This window comes from Halichoerus grypus, chromosome 1 (assembly GCF_964656455.1).
Source record: "Halichoerus grypus chromosome 1, mHalGry1.hap1.1, whole genome shotgun sequence".
Taxonomy (NCBI): domain Eukaryota; kingdom Metazoa; phylum Chordata; class Mammalia; order Carnivora; family Phocidae; genus Halichoerus; species Halichoerus grypus.
Window position 1 is genome coordinate 154,678,504 of NC_135712.1, and position 15,929 is coordinate 154,694,432.

The 15,929-nt window shown below is 46.8% G+C and overlaps 2 protein-coding genes across 4 annotated transcripts in view; one reads left to right on the top strand and one right to left on the bottom strand.

The window, feature by feature from the left end:
- TCAIM (T cell activation inhibitor, mitochondrial) overlaps positions 1-8,736 on the top strand; it is a 59,087-nt gene extending 50,351 nt beyond the window's left edge. For all 3 annotated transcript variants that reach the window (XM_078074119.1, XM_078074118.1, XM_078074121.1), the window contains exons 9-11: positions 693-925; positions 1,480-1,611; positions 6,759-8,736. In XM_078074119.1, coding sequence (XP_077930245.1) covers positions 693-925; positions 1,480-1,611; positions 6,759-6,999 — 606 coding nt within the window. In that variant the 3' untranslated portion in view covers positions 7,000-8,736. The remainder of the gene's footprint in view (positions 1-692; positions 926-1,479; positions 1,612-6,758) is intronic.
- On the bottom strand, positions 7,027-14,650 carry CUNH3orf86 (chromosome unknown C3orf86 homolog). Its single transcript, XM_036111229.2, has one exon. It carries the CDS (start codon positions 13,296-13,298, stop codon positions 12,786-12,788), a length of 513 nt encoding a protein of 170 aa, XP_035967122.1. The 5' UTR covers positions 13,299-14,650; the 3' UTR covers positions 7,027-12,785.
- Between the last annotated feature and the right edge of the window lie 1,279 nt (positions 14,651-15,929).

Sequence of the window (15,929 nt, forward strand, 5' to 3'; positions counted from 1 at the left end):
CTCTCTTCCCTTGACACACCTCCATGTGCATCTGATGCCTGCGAAATCCTGTCTGTATTTTCAGACAGGCACATTAGACTTCCTTAGAAACCTTTACTTGAACGTCTTCTCTGTATCCAGTCATGTGGACGTGGCACTTAGTACAAAGAATCCTGATTCTTGTTTTGTTTACTTGTACCCCGACTGAAAAGCAGGGCCCAGCTCTTATAATCTGTACACTACAGGTGCCCAATTTGTGCTTAAGTACGTGGTAGGTGCTCAGTGATGTTTATTGCATGGAATTGAGTTTTGCTGAATTAAAGTAAATTCTGAAGAAGTAGACTTGGTGCTAAAATCCATGTACTTTATTTCTCAAACCGTTCTTTATTAGACCATGTAATCATTCTTAAACTAATTTGAGATTTAAATGTTAGTACTTAGGGCTTATTTTCATTTGGAACCTATTTCTTTTTTTCTGCAATCTCTTCAGTCCTATCTAAAAATCCCTAAGATTTGTAGGGTTTTGTTTTGAATATTAATATTTCCAGCATTACATTAAGTCTTTTTCTTTCACTTATTAGACCTTTCCTTCTAGGAAAACAATTTTCTTGTTAAAATTTCTCAATCCCATTTATTGGAATCCTAAAATTGAGCTATTACAATAACATAAAACTAAATATTTGTTTCATTTTTTTTTTTTTTAAATACTGTAGCTTTTTGAAAGGTTACCAAGTTATTTTGACCTTCAGAGGAGGCTGATGCTTTTAGAAGACCAAATAAGCTACCTTCTCGGAGGTATACAAGTGGTTTATATCGAGGAATTGCAACCAGTATTGACTCTTGAAGAATATTACTCTCTTCTTGATGTGTTCTATAATAGACTGGTGAAAAACAGAATACCCTTTCACCCTCGAAGTCTGCGTGGTTTACAGATGATCCTTAACAGGTAAATATCTAAAACAAGAAAGACTTTTATTCTTTCACTTAGATGCGTTGTGTAAGTGGATTAAATTGTTTTGTGTTTTTCTTAGGAACTAAAGAAAAGTGACACTCGTTTACACATTAAAAAAGCCGACTTAAAGGAATTGAAGGATTGACTCTTTAGAACAGTCTTGAAATACATTGCCACTTACAGGGCAAAGTCAATCCTACGGAAAACTTTCTAGGATTAAACTAATGTTGAATCACTAGCCCACATTTTTTGTGCACATACTGTTTTCACAGTCTGTGCTTGGTACTAAATGCACATCTCACCTCACACCTCACCGGGCTCATCTCACAGATGAGGGTGGCCATGGGGTAAGGAAGTATGTGGTCATCCTGAAAGTGTGTCTCTTTGGGGAACAGTAAAACTTAAAGCATAATTTTACTATACTTTTAAAGTGGATTTTCTTGATGAATTCCTTCATCACTCATCAGACTACTAAAATATTTTCTTTGGGGGTGGAGTGGGGAATGGAGGGATGAGTGATTTTTCCTTTCACATGTGTTTTGTTACAGTGACAGATACGCTCCAAGCTTGCATGAACTCGGGCACTTTAACATCCCAAGTCTCTGTGACCCAGCAAACCTCCAGTGGTTTATCCTTACCAAAGCCCAGCAGGCAAGAGACAACATGAAAAGAAAAGAAGAGTAAGTGCCATGAGCCCTTTGTAATGTCCGGGCAGTCAGTCAAAATTCAGGTTTTCGGAATTCATAAAGATGGGACATAAAAACTGCATGAAACTTAGGAAATGGACTGATTTGTGCATATTCCACGTTTATTTATCCCCCACTTCCTTGGTCTGCCAGGAATTGCATGTGGTGTTTCTGATTAGAACAGCCTCAATGACATTACCACCATGTGCCTCCATTTGAGAAGCAAGGCTTGTTAGTATAAAAGTCAACTCAGGAGCAGAACAAAAGATAAGAATATCAGAAAGAAATTCTCCAGATGGGAAGAATTCAGCTACTGCTTGAATAACAGGAATCTTGATGGTCTAAAACATTGAGAACTACTGATTTTAAGTAAATGAGAAGAAGTTTTAAAGTAAAAAATTGATGGAATTCGTAAGAGGTCCTGTCTCTATGTTCTATCTTTGAAGGACTTGGTAGCCAACAGTTTCCTGATTTGTGGGCATTGGATACTGCTTGATAATGTTTTATGTATCTCCTGTGAAGAAAGGAGGATATTACATTCAGAAGAGGTTTTTCTAAGGATGTTGGCAAAGGAGGTTTGGATATTGAGAATTTATTCACTCATTCATTCATTTAGCAGCCATTTGCCGTGATGGTGGTTTGCCCGAGGCTGTGACAGGTGTTGTGGAGAGAACGCTGGGGCCAGGTCCGTGCCCCCCCGGACTGCGTTTCTGGTGGGAGGTGTGGGTTCTGCACGGGGTCAGTGGGAGCTGGGCCAGAGAGGGGCGGGTGAGAAGCACAAGGCTCGTGCTCCCGGAAAGCCACAGTGGCGCTGAAGGGAACACAGTGGCCCAGAGAAGGAGGGAGAGGAGGACAGAGACCGGAACCTGGAAGGTAGAGGGTCTGAGGTGACCGTTCAGCAGTGTGCTGGGGAGCCGCCGGTTCCGCATGTCTCCTGTCTTGCCCCCCATTCACCCCTCCATCCCCACCAGTTGCTCATCTGAAAGAAAGGGTGGAGGTGGAGGAGAGCGGTAGAAGACGAGATAACGGGATCGTTCTGTGTAGAGAGTAAGTGAAGGAGCTACATCTCTTTGTTTTGCTTGTGGACTTGGTGACAGCTCTGTTGGCCTGATCCAGTGGCACGAATGTCCCATTTCTTGACTGGTTGGTAAGCCTTCATGTTTGTGATGTGATTTCTCTTCGTTGTAAGTCAGCTTTAACCCTTGGGAGCAGCTCTGGCCCACCTGTCACTGTGAGGGCTAATGATTTTGTTGGCTACACTGTAGTTGCTGCTTCTGTCTTCTCAGTGGCCATTTTGTAGCTGTGGTGCATTACTACTAGATTTCGAGGAAGTAAAATAAAAAGAAATGCAATTCACATAGGTTCCATCCTGCGAGTCAGTCGGGTCAATACGGTGACCCATCAGAGCAGCCAGAGTGAGTCGCCCTGTGAGAAGTCACTCCTGCTGAGCTGGCGCCTTTGACCTTGCCCTCATTTTACTCCAGCCAGATGGCCCTTTTATCTTCTTCCAGCACCCTGGAGCGTCTCTTCCTGGTGTCTTCCTGGTTTGCCCTGCACCTCCCTCACGTCTTGGCCCACGTCCACCTTCTCAGGTCTTCCCTGAGCATCAGTGGGAACCAGCACCCTCCCCTGTGCGCCACTCCACCGCCCCTGGTCTGCCTTGCTCCCTCGCACTCAACACCATTGGTCTCTGACAGGCTGTTTTCCTCATTCATTTGCCTGCCCTCCTCCCGCCCCCCCACCCCCCCTACCCCCGGCGACGGAATGTAAGCATCATGAGGGCAGAGACTTTTTTGTCGCTTTTGTTCGCTCCCATCCCAAGATCAGTGCCTGGCACACAGGTGGCCTTCAGGAAGCATCCATTGGCTGAATCCATGAACTTGCATGTTCCCTGAGCCCCTTTCTGGCTCTGGCACTGGAGCTCTCATCCCTGTTTCATCCCCCATGGAGAGGAAGCCACTTTGTTGCTGGTCCCAATGTACCTTCCCTCTTACTCATCGCCTTCATCCCTCTGCAGACCTCTGCAGTTTTCCCTCCCCTTTGCCTTCTCCTTCCGTTCATTCTGTTCTCCCCGCCCTATTAAGGTTGCCTTCATTGTAATCATTGTAAGACTACTGGCTTTACATAGATGAAGTGTGTTCTTAGACTGTGGTTTTCACTTTTTAGCTGCATATCTCTATAAAGTGGATTCTGAAGTGGAAATCCAATTGATAAAAGATAAAAGCTTGCAGGTGTTCTGTTCAAAGAGGAAGGGAGCTAGAAGCCGCTCATACCCATCGGGGTCCTCTGAGTACCTCTGCAGGACCCTCAGCTTGTGGACGGTTTAAAACCAGTATTCTAAGCTAATATCTGGGTCCCAAGTAGACCTCACATGGCCTTTTCAAGACTGCATGACTTTTAAAAAAAAGACTGCATGACTTATAGCTCATGCCTCTTAACATGGCCTGGCTACCAGGGGGAATGTGTGTACTGTGGAACCCCCTCCTTTGGAGGCTGGTAATGACCCATGCACAGCTCTTACATGGGGCAGGCATAACCTAGGGTAACCTGGGCCTAGAGGTAAAGCAGCTCTCCCTACACAGGCTGTCCTCACTAATGGCTTTTGTGGTAACTCACTCATGTTTCCTCCTACCCTGTATCACATACTATAAATTTTAATATCACTTAGGCAAACTGGAAACAGTAGAAATGTACAATGATAGAAGACTATTTAAATAATTTTGATACTGACATAGAATAGGAAAAAACCATTTAAAACAATGTTCATTTATTCCACTAATATTTATCAAGTACTTTGGTGCCTAGCCAGCCCTGCGAACAGATACCTTTGTGGAACTCACAGTCGATGTCAGAGGCAGAAGGAGCTTTATTTAAAAAAAAAAAATAGATATCATTTTTGTCAGGGGAAAGAAAAGTTCATTTCCCCCTAGGAAATGTCTGGCCCATTTCTTAGCATTAGAAGGAAAGGAAGAGAACTTGCCACCAGCCATACTCACCATGTCATGGTGCTTCTCTTGTTTGTACTGTGCTTCCCTTTTCCCTCTATTTCGTTGTTGTTGTTGAAGTATGAATATAATAAAGCAAAGAAATTATAAGGAAAGGCAAAAAATCATCTAAATTCGTCTGCTTCAGACTCCAGAGGCAACCAGGGAGGGATAGGCTGTTCCCTGCCATCTCCTTATTGGAAGGGCCAGCCCTGGAGAGAGCCCCAGTGAAGGCCGCCCTCTGTGGGCTCAATTCTCGTCCAGGACTGCACTCCAGAAGGACTGATGGGCCCTCCTGGTTGTAGAGGCTGTGGCCTAGGGGTCGGGGCCACCCTGGGATGAGGCCAGAGGCTTCTCTGAGAAGGGATGGGAATGCATGGCCCTGGCCAGAGATGCGTGTAAAGATGCGTCATTGGAGAACTACACATTAACTTGGCCAGATGCCAGGCTCTCCGTTTCTAAGCCAGATTGTTAAAAACCTTCCCCCCGCCACCTTTTTTTTTGAGCCAGTGAGAAAAGCCCTTTACAAAAAAAGTTTGTCAGTCCCTGCTATTGGTGGTACCTATGGTTCTTCCCTTCTAATCCTGGAAAGAATAGGTACAGGTCCAGCTGGAACATTCTGAGAACCCCACCAACTCTGCTGTCCAACTTCTTCAGTCTCTAAGCAGCAGTGTCTAGAAGGAGTAATCTTACAGAAAAAAACTAGCAGCACCTGAGAAAGCATTCCGGGTGTTGTTGAAGGGAGTAAGTCAGTAACTACAGACCCCTGCTACTAAGTCCCAGCTGACTACAATGACCATTTCTGTTTTCAAATATTTTTCTAGCTCATTGATAGTTCATGGTACTTTTTTCCTTTATGCAGAGATTAAGAGTGGATATATAGAGGTTATTTGGGTATTTTTTAACCAGTGCAATACTTAAACTTCTTTGGGAACCTTCTTTGACCGTGGCAGTTTTGCTTTACTCCCCTTCTTGAGTGGGCTTCTCAAGAGATGTCCGTGCTGGTCTGCACACCGCTCAAGGACGTGACAAGGCCTCTTTCACACATCTCAAGATTTGGAGGATTGAAGCTATTTACCAAAATATACCCATAAACACTGGCCATCTGTGTATCTAAGACACTGAGTTCTGCCCTGAGTTGTCTGCTTTCTAAGCCTTCACTCAAGCCCTTGATGGAACAAGAGGCAGAGAGGGAGCTGATGGGCATAGAAGAGAGTGGAGGGGAGGTGCCTCCTCCCCAGGGGCCTGTCTTGTTGTGAGCCTGCTGGGTGTTTGGGAGTCTCTAGAAGTCATTACTGCCCAAGGGTCAGACTGTAGGTGGTTCCTAAAAACTAGGAACTTTTACACTCAGCTCTCTGCTTTCTTTGGTCACTAACAGCTGCTCAGTGAGGCAGGATAAGAACTTTTTAAATTATGTCTTTATTTTTACCCATTGCTGCTAAAAGATTTAACAAATACTTTCAGAGATACATGCACAAGAACTATTGACATGTCTTCTAAGCATGTCATTTACCCTCTGTGGACACCATTTTCAGTGTTGAGAGTAGAAAGTTAGACTCCAGTGTTTATAGCAGCAATGCCCACAATAGCCAAAATATGGAAGGAGCCAGATGTCCATCAACAGATGAATGGATAAAGAAGAATATTACTCAGGCATAGAAAAGAATGAAATCTTGCCATTTGCAATGATGTAGATGGAACTAGAGGGTATTATGCTAAGCGAAATAAGTGAGTCAGAGAAAGACAAATACCGTATGATTTCACTCATACGTGGAATTTAAGAAACAAAACAGATGAACATAGGGGAAGGAAGGAAAAACAAAATAAGATAAAGACAGAGAGGGAGGCAAACCATAAGAGATGCTGAACTCTAGGAAACAAACTGAGGGTTGCTGGAGGGGAGGTGGGGGGGATGGGGTAACCGGGGGATGGGCATCGAGGAGGGCGTGTGATGTAATGAGCACTGGGTGTTGTATGTAACTGATGACTCACTGAATTCTACCTCTGAAACTTAATATTACACTATATGTGAACTAACTTGAATTTAAATAAAATCTTGAAAGAAAGAGCCCCAATATATAAAATTGTATGTACATTTTATGTTCTTTTATTTGGTGATAGCTTGTGGCAATATTATGTTTATTTTCAATATAACAGGTTAAAGGTTATTGAAAATGAATTGATACAGGCTTCAACGAAAAAATTTTCTCTGGAAAAGTTTTATAAGGAGCCCAGCGTTTCTAGTATACAAATGGTGGATTGTTGTAAGAGACTTCTAGAACAGTCACTGCCTTACCTACAAGGGATGCACCTCTGCATTTCACATTTTTATTCTGTTCTTCAAGATGGAGACCTTTGTATTCCTTGGAATTGGAAGGACGGAGAAGCCATTAAGTAACACAGAATTATTTTTGAAGACATAAGAAACTGTTAAACTAATTTAAATCCACAATTTAATATAACAATATTATTTACATATTACAAGAACAAAGTTTCTAACTGCTGCTCTAAAAGTAGAACTTTTTTTAAAATTAATCTCTGCTACAAAACTTGTTTTAAAAGGTTTTATCTCCCAGTCTTATGGTGTTTATCTGATTGGCAAGATTGGGTAAAAAGATGTCAGAATGAAAGAACATATTTTTAGCGGTGTGTAAATGAGGGATTCTGCAGAGTCAAGGATATCTATTTTTTTATGAGTGAATGTGGGTACGTGTAAACAGGTCTCAGCACAGCTCTGAAGTAATGGGACTCATTCAACATGCAACTTGGTAGTTAACATCTCATGCGTCAGCACGAACATGTACTTTGCAGCCAGTAGGGGACAGTTGCTGTCCAAAACAGGAGACTGATGGGTAGCAAAAATTAGATAACCAGATTTTTCCTGAAAGAAAGAGTAGAAGGAAAAAAAAGCAATTGGATGTATGTATAGTATTGACATTGTCAAAAGCAGTCTGATACCAGTTTGTTAAAACATCTTTTTTTTTTTTTTTTTTTTTTAAGATTTTATTTATTTGACAGAGAGAGACACAGCGAGAGAGGGAACACAAGCAGGGGGAGTGGGAGAGGGAGAAGCAGGCTTCCCGCCGAGCAGGGAGCCCGATGCGGGGCTCGATCCCAGGACCCTAGGATCATGACCTGAGCCGAAGGCAGACGCTTAACGACTGAGCCACCCAGGCGCCCCAGTTTGTTAAAACATCTTAGTGACAGAAAATTTAGGTTTAAATCCGTAAGTTTTCCTACCCATTAAAATATTATAACTGTTGGTAGCATGACAGTAACAGACAGTAAGTGTCTTTGAATCAGTGAGGTGACTCATTTGTTTTTGTGGACAGACTATCTGGAAAAACCCTTGCTTGTTTCCCCAAGAGTTCCAGCAAGTAGGGAGTATAAAATGGTTCAGGCCATTCAGGATTTCTGTCACCCCCTCAACCCCGGTCTTCCTGTTTCTACCAGTGTTTCGCACGTGGGGTGAGGCCCCTGTGAGCCATCCCTTGTGCATAGTTGTGTGGGCTCCCTGAGGCCACAGCACAGCTTAGCCCCAGAGACACGGGGGACCCGCTCTGGAGACACAGGGCTTCTCTCTCCACAGGTGTTTCCCTTCGGATAATATATTTCACCAGATCCAAAACCTCTTTGGCTCGTTTCTCAAGAGGATAAGGTGAATCCTAATTTGGGACACCATTTTTGTAGCCCCTACTGCTGAAGAAATGGGAAAGGAATTTTTTTCCCCACAGTGCATCAGAAAGAAAAGGAGCTGTTAACAACCATTCTTGAAGTTCATTTCAAATTCATCTAAAACACTATTATTTAAACTGTTTAAATTCAAATGTGTGTTCAAAAGAAAGAGTGATTTGTAATTTTTATAGTTTGTGCATATCACCTCTTTGAACCTTCAGTAACAACTATACTGAATTTTTTTTTCTAATGTAAAAATGTTGCCTTTAAAGATTTTCCAGAGCCAAATGATGGAGGTGAAAAATTCCTTCCTTAAAGATTACATAAGAAAATTTATTGAAATATAGGTTTGGATTATGCCATTTCTAAAATCAACTAATAGAATCCTTAATAATGTTTTGAATTGGACTTTGTCTCAGAACTGATTGTTAATAATATAATAAATAATACATTAATCAGATTGTTTTTCTTGTTATTCAGTTAATAGTTTTACAACTATTATGACATAATAGGAAGTTACAAGAAATTGATGGCCTATTTGACCTCCTCTCCCAATCTAACATAGAAGGGAAAACTCTGTCCCACCACTAAAAACTGGCACAGGATGAGGCCCTGCCAACTACAAAGCCATGGGTCAGAAACGGTCTCCAAAGGGACCTGAGCTCCAGACCCAGGCCAGATGTCTCCCAAGGAAGAAGCAGGCCCTGAGCCCAGGCTGTCCAGTCAGGAAGGCCTAGGTCCAAAGCCACCACATCTGTCTGCAGGACAGGTCCGCCCCAGGCCCTACTTCCTCCTTTGTTTCTTAAAGACCTCCAGGTCCAGGCAGCCCACCTGAGCTAATGAGAGGGTGGTGGGCATTGAGAAATGGAGAGGTGAAGCAAGAGGGGTCAGGGCTGAGTCAGGAGTCAGCTCACCTTTGGAACCTCTAAGGACTGTGTGTACATCCCTAAGTGAACCCGTCCAGCTAGGGCCCTGTCCCAGCACCTGGTGTTCCTACTTCCCTTATACCAATCCGGCCTCCCCACCCCACCCCAACTGCTCTGGGGGGACCAGAGCATCCCTCGAGCAAGCCAGTAAGACCACATCAGTCCTGTGGAGACTGGTGGCTCCAAGGCTCTGGGCTCTTCTGCAGGGGGTTGTGGTCCTGGCAGCCTTCTCCCGCAGGCCCCAGAGCTGAGAGCCCAAACTCCTAGGAGGCTGGCACTCACACCCAGGGTGCAAGAGCCACTGATGCATTGGATGAAGCCTGGCAGCTGGCTGATCACAAAGCACCTCCCTGTTTCGGGGGTGCCTCTGACCTGTGCTGCCTGGTCACAGACCCCAACAGCAAGCCCTCCAACCTGGCAGGGCCACCCAGGTGCCTGTCCCATAAGTAAGAATTGACGCAACCCCCAGGGCACCTTGGAACATATATCCTTTAGGGACACAATTCAGTAGAACTCCTAGTGGCTCCCTGCACTGAGTGACCCTGGACAAGGCCTCACTTGGCCTCAGTCTCCCCATCTGTAAAAAGAGACACTGGGTCGTGTTCTTGGAAGTTCTTCTTCCCACCCTCAGAGTCTGCCCCAAGAATGCAGAGCCCTCCCTTGGATGGTCCTGGGCTGCCGGCCCAGGCATCCCTCACTCCTTAGCAGTTGGGACAAGGAGGAGGAGGGGGAGGTGGGACAGCCAGCAGCCACACAAATCAGACCAGAGTTGGCACCATAGGCCCCTCTTCTAATCCCCAGCCCCCTGCTACTGCAGCCTCAGTCTACTGGTCAAAGCCCTACCCTCGTGGGGTCATTCCTATTATGGAGCACTATAGGAATTGTCCCCCTGAGGTGACAGATGTTGCACATGGGGAAACTGATACCCGAAATTGAGACTTGGCCAAGGCCGTTCTGCCTCCTGTAGATAAGAGAGGTGGGATTAGAACCTAGGTGTCCCAAGGGCTGTGAGGGGTCTGAGCAGGCAGCAGCACGCCCAGCTCTGCACGGGCCCACCGTGGGATTAGTGCTGGGGACAGGTGGCCCACAGGTCAAGATCAGATGCGCCCTTGGAGCAGTCCTTGCCCTAGCAGGTGTGGGGAGCATAGCAGAGACAGAGACCTTGGATGGCAAGGCATGTCAGGCCTGGCCACTGTGGTCAGCTGGTCAGCAGGCAGCAGGGCCACCTTGGTGCCTAGGGGACTTGTGTAGGACGGGGAGGGGAGCAGCCCGGCTCCCCCTGAGGCCTGGCAGCAGCCTGGGCTCTGGGACCCCACAGGTGCCTATGGGCATCATTCCTGGAGCAACATTTGCACACTTCTGCCCCAAAGTCCCATCACAGCAGCGAATGTGGAGGAAATCGGTTCAGCACAGTGTGTGGCTCATAAGGGAGGCCTGTACCTCACTTCCACCCCACCCCACCCCCCGTCAGAATGCAGGATTTTTAAACTTTGGAGTAAAGTCTTTCTTTGCTGAGGGATTTCCTAAGACCTTTACCCATTAGTCATTGAGCAAACACTAGGAGGCACTGGCTGTACGCAGGCCTTGTCCTAGGCCCTGGGAACACAGCAGGGATGGGGCAGACAAGAGCCTGCGTTTGGTATATGTTTCTTGGGGCTGACACAAATTACAAACCGGGGGCTTCACACAAATGCATTCCCTCACAGTCTTGAAATCAGAAGTCCAAAATCAAGGTGTCAGTGGGACCATACTCCCTCCAGAAGCCCAAGGGGACATTCTTTTCTTTGCCTCTTCCGGGCTCCGCTGGCTGCCGGTATTCCTGGCTTGTGACCACATCACTCCAATCTCTGCCCCTGTGGTCACATTGCTGCCTCTTATTCTCTGTGTCCTCTGTGTGTCTGTCTCAAAACTCACCCTGTTTGAAGAATGCGTGTGAGTGCGCATAGGGCCTACTGGATAATTTAGGATGAGCCCCTCCTCTCAAGATCCATAACAATCACAGTCATTGCTCTAGAAGGTCATAGTCACAGGTCCTGGTGGTTAGGACGTGAACATATATCCTTTAGGGACACGATTCAGTCCACTGTACTGGTGACTTGGGGTCACCACTGCAAACCCCATTTGTTGTAGGCTGCCCTTGAATGACGTAGAGGGAAGAACCCACCATCTGTGGGCAACATGCCAAGTCCACCTGAGACCCTGGTAAGGTACACTCTCTTCCTCCCTGAGCAATATTTCATATCCACTAACCTTCCCAAAGTTAGAGTTTCCTGGGATTCCAGCCTCTACTTAGCCTGCCCTATTCACTGGTTGTTTGAATTGGTTCCAGCCTCTCACTTTTCTAGTTCGCCGGGCCAGGAGCTTTTCTGTGCACATGCTTCTCTTTTCTCCCTGGGCTGCTGGGTTCCAGGTTAGAGCTGTGTTGCAGGCCCTCTGTGCCAGTTACCCACTTGCTGCTCAGCATCAACCCACCCTTCCTACGTGCTCTGCAGTACCGCACAGAATCCTTGAAGCTCTCACCTTCAGCGTGAGCACCACGGTAAACTTTTTCAGTAGAGTGCACTAGAAGGGCACTGCAGGAGGCTGCACAGTTGGTCAGAAGTATGAGTGTGATGGCATCCAGTGGAGACCTGCTCCAGCCATAGGCCCAGAACCTGTGGCCCCTGCTGGGCCTGGTGGCCCTCTCCACACTGTGAGCGCCTGGCCTCCTGCCACCTGCTGTACCCAGGGCCTCACCCATCCCTGGTTCCTGGTAACATAGTTACAGACAGTGAAGTTGAGCAGGCCTGGCAGACAGGCTTGCTCACCCCTATATTGTGCAGAGGGGAAGCTGAGGCCAAGAGAGGCAGGGTTCTGACTGGACACATTGGCTACAGAATCAAGGCTGGACCACAGGCCTTTGCTCCCCAGGGCCGAGGAGGGTTTCCTGGGGTCCTCAGGCTGAGACAATGTTTCCAAACCCCTACTTACTGCCTCCTACCCTGCATGACTGGACCAGTCACTCCATTCCTGGAGGGTTGAGCGGCTGCCCATTATCCCACCAAAGCATCATCTGGAGCCTGTCCACCGGGGAAGGCAGAGCTAGAAGGGGTGCTCTGGCCAAAGGCTCCCTCAGCCTCAGGTTGCCTCAAAGAGAGCTCCTGGCAGGGCTCTAGCCCCTTTGTGCTCAGGACCCAGGACAGCCCTGAGTGCCGCCCCCTGGGCTATACGCAGAGACACAGGGCCTGCAGGTCCCACTCATCCTGGCTTGTTCCTACCTCAACCGAAGAGGTATCCTTCTGGCTCTGGCTGGGAATCAAACATACTGCTCTGCTACCAACATCGGAACCAAATTCTTGAACTCCAAAAACTTAGGAGCAAAATACCAAGGTGACTTGGGGAGGTAAAAGGTCTAGAAAACATTGTGTGTCAAAATCTAAGTTAAAATTATATGGGGTTTGAAAGCACTTGGTGTGTTCTTCTAAGACCTCTGCGCAGAGTTCTGTGCGCTTCCAGGGGAGGCAAAAGCGTCATGGACATGAGCATGGAGGTGTTCAGCTGGCAGGCCGCTCAGGAAGCTGTGGCCATGCAAATACTTTCAAGTTCAAAAGGAAAATCGGTTATTCCCAGTAAGGACATTTTTCAGCTTGCAGGTGAAGGCCCAGGGGGCAGAAGGGCTGGGAGGAAAGGAAGAGGCTGGGGGCAGAGGGACTGGTCCAAGGGGGCCACATGTTGGCAGAGCACCTCCTGGTGGTGAGATAGTGACAGGAATTGCTGAGAGCGGCCGGGTGCTCATTGCTCCAGCCTTAGCCAGGCCATGGGTTGGTGTAGATGGGAGGCAGTACCCTGAGCCAGTGTCTTTCAGCAAAGCCTTAGGAGGAGGTGGAAGGGCAGCCTTCTGTACAGGTATGCTGGACGGGCCCTGGGCATTGAGAGGAGCCCCCTGCATGCTCCCATGCTGAGATCCGGGCCTCTCTTGGGGATTCTCCAGAGAAGCTGAAGAAGCTTCAGGTACATCTGCCTTCAGTGAAGGGTAGGTGATTTCTCCAGTTATCTCGTTTACCCAGAAAAATGTATCTAGAGATTTCTTCCCCTGTCCAAACAGACTCTCAGACATAGCTACAAAGGAAAATTGAGACAAACAGATGCATCATCAGTTGTCCACAGTGGGGGCAGAGGGCTCCCTCTACACAACCAGGGTCAAAGGGAGCCCCCGACCTCTGGGCTAGGACTAGATAGCCTGTGTCAGCATTCTGTTAGGGAGACAGATGCTTTCCCAGATGCTTCAGAAATCCTCCCAGGACCAGGAGCAGGCCTTGCTGGAGGCTCTAGATGAATTCTAGCATCTTTTTTAAAAATGTCTTTTCAAATTTTTAAGTCTTAACCAAGTATACTGAGAAGTATACTTTAAATCCTGACCTAGTTCAGAAGTGTGTTTGTGTGTGTGTGTGTGTGTATGTCCAAGTGCATGTGTATGTGTGTATGTATGGATACTAACAATTTCATAGAACTTAGATGGTTATGTGCAGTCTTGGTATTTTCTATGCAATTCAATTCTATATTCCTTACGAAAATGCTAGTTGTTACTCAAACTAACTTTTTGAGGAAGCAACAATGACTAATGAACTATAGTTTGAAAAACACTGTGTTAGGTTAAGAGGAGAATGGAGAACGCTGGGTCTTCTACAGAACAGGAAAAAAAAATCACTCTTGAATTTTACAAAAACATGACCATGTATGGTCAACAGAATGGTCCCCCAAAGATGGCCATGCCCTAGTCCTTGGAACTTGTGACTGTTTCATTACATGGCAAAAGGAAATTTGCAGATGGAATTAAAATTACAAATCTTAAACTAGGGATTATCCTGTATTATCCAGGAGCCCCAGTCTAATCACTTGATCCCTAAAAAGCAGGGAGTTTTACCTGACTAGGGTCAAGAGATGCAGCAGGAGGAAAAGTAAGAGAGATTCTAAGTGTGAGAAAGACTCGCCCACCATTGGTGGCCTGATGATGGCAGGCCAAGTGGAAACCATGAGAAGGAAATAAATTCTGTCAACAAAATGAATGAGCCTGGAAGTGGACTTCCCCCAGAGCCTCCAGATAGGGCCAGGGTAGACAGAACCTTGATGTGGATCATGTGAGAGAGTAACAAGCCACACTTACCAGACTCGGGACCTACTGCTGTGGGAGATAATAAATGGCTCTTGTTCCAAGTCGCTAGATTTGTGGTCATTTGTTACAACAGCAACAGGAACTCATACACCATGTGAACACTTTTCTAGGACCAGTGGGAGAGATGGGCTGCAAACCTGAGGTATTCTGAGCTCAGAGTAAGCCTACCTTTGGCATGGGCTTATTAGCCAGTCTGGGGGACTCTTCCTACTTTCTTTCTGTCAAGCTTGGTAATTGCTTCTCCTTCTTTAGAATGGACAATGACTGCCATCCCTGAGAAATGTCAGGGTACGCTACCTAGCATATTAACCAGATCAACCAGCTTTCAAGGTCCTGACACCTGCATCCTGTGAAGCTGTGATTTGCCAACAGGCAGAAAGGATTTCCCCACCCTCCCCTGGTATCCACAGGGCCATGGACAAGTCAGCACATCCCACATTGACTCCCACAATAGTGGATTGAACAACTAGGGCCTGACCAGTTGCTACAGGACTACAAAGGTGTGAAGGGTTTGAAGCTCATCTATGGAAAGGTGCTGGGGTGGAAGTGTCTAGAGAGGGAGCCTCAGAAAGGAGAAGGGGCATTAGAAGACTGGGGGCTCCTAGCAACCTGGTCTTTGTTGTGTGAAATGTTTCTCACCCTATCCCAGCCTAGATTCCGCCTGGTGACCCCAGGCCTCACCAATGCGGCCACACACATACACTTCACCCTCCTGCACTCTGCTTTGTCATAGTGTTCCATATCCCCAACCAGAGGGCTCTCTGACAGCCCCCCTTCCCCTATCCACTGCTCTTGACTTCTGCCAGGCCTATCGCATGGCTCCACAGCACCATCCATTTTTTTCTAGAACATAAACTTGTAGACAAAGGGGATGTCCTCCTCTGGCTGAATTAGTTCATATTCAGCATAGTGGACACCAGGGGTTCTTTGGTTTGGAATTCCTCATAGATCACTCCCTCTTCAGCTGGGTTTGACTCACCTTAGACCTCACATCCTCTCCATAGCCTCATCTCCCTAAGAATTAGGCCTGTTCCCTGTGTTGCCATCTGCTGAGATTCTGCTTCAGCCCAGGCCCACCTTGAATTCTCACCAAGCTGCCCCTGACTTGGGGCTACTGCGACCTGGGTCCACTCCAACCTGGAGCCAACCCAACCTGGGGACACACAGACCTGGGGCCACCCCCAACCTGGGGACATACCGACCTAGGGCCACCCTACTCAGTGGGTTGAACAGCTGCTGGGTGTCTTAGGGTGCTGGCCCATCATGCTGATAGGAGATGGAGTGGCTGTCCTCTTAGATGGGCCCAGGGTATCTAATAGGCTTTTCTCCTCTCCCCTTCTGCCTGGGGCTGCTCACCAATGCAGGGCAGTCCATAAGCACTGCTGAATCTGATCTCTCTTGCCTTTGAAGACGTAGACAAAAACAGATTGGGAAATAACCATAAGAGACTCTTAACTATATGAAACAAACAGGGTTGCTGAAGGGGAGGTGGGCAGGGGGATGGGGAACTGGATAGTGGGCATTAAAGAGGGTACTTGATGGGATGAGCACTGGGTGTTATATGCAACTGATGGA

Coding starts and splice junctions, on each gene's coding strand:
- CUNH3orf86 (XM_036111229.2), bottom strand. CDS start 13,298: ATGTCTGAGAGTCTGTTTGGACAGGGGAAGAAATCTCTAGATACATTT.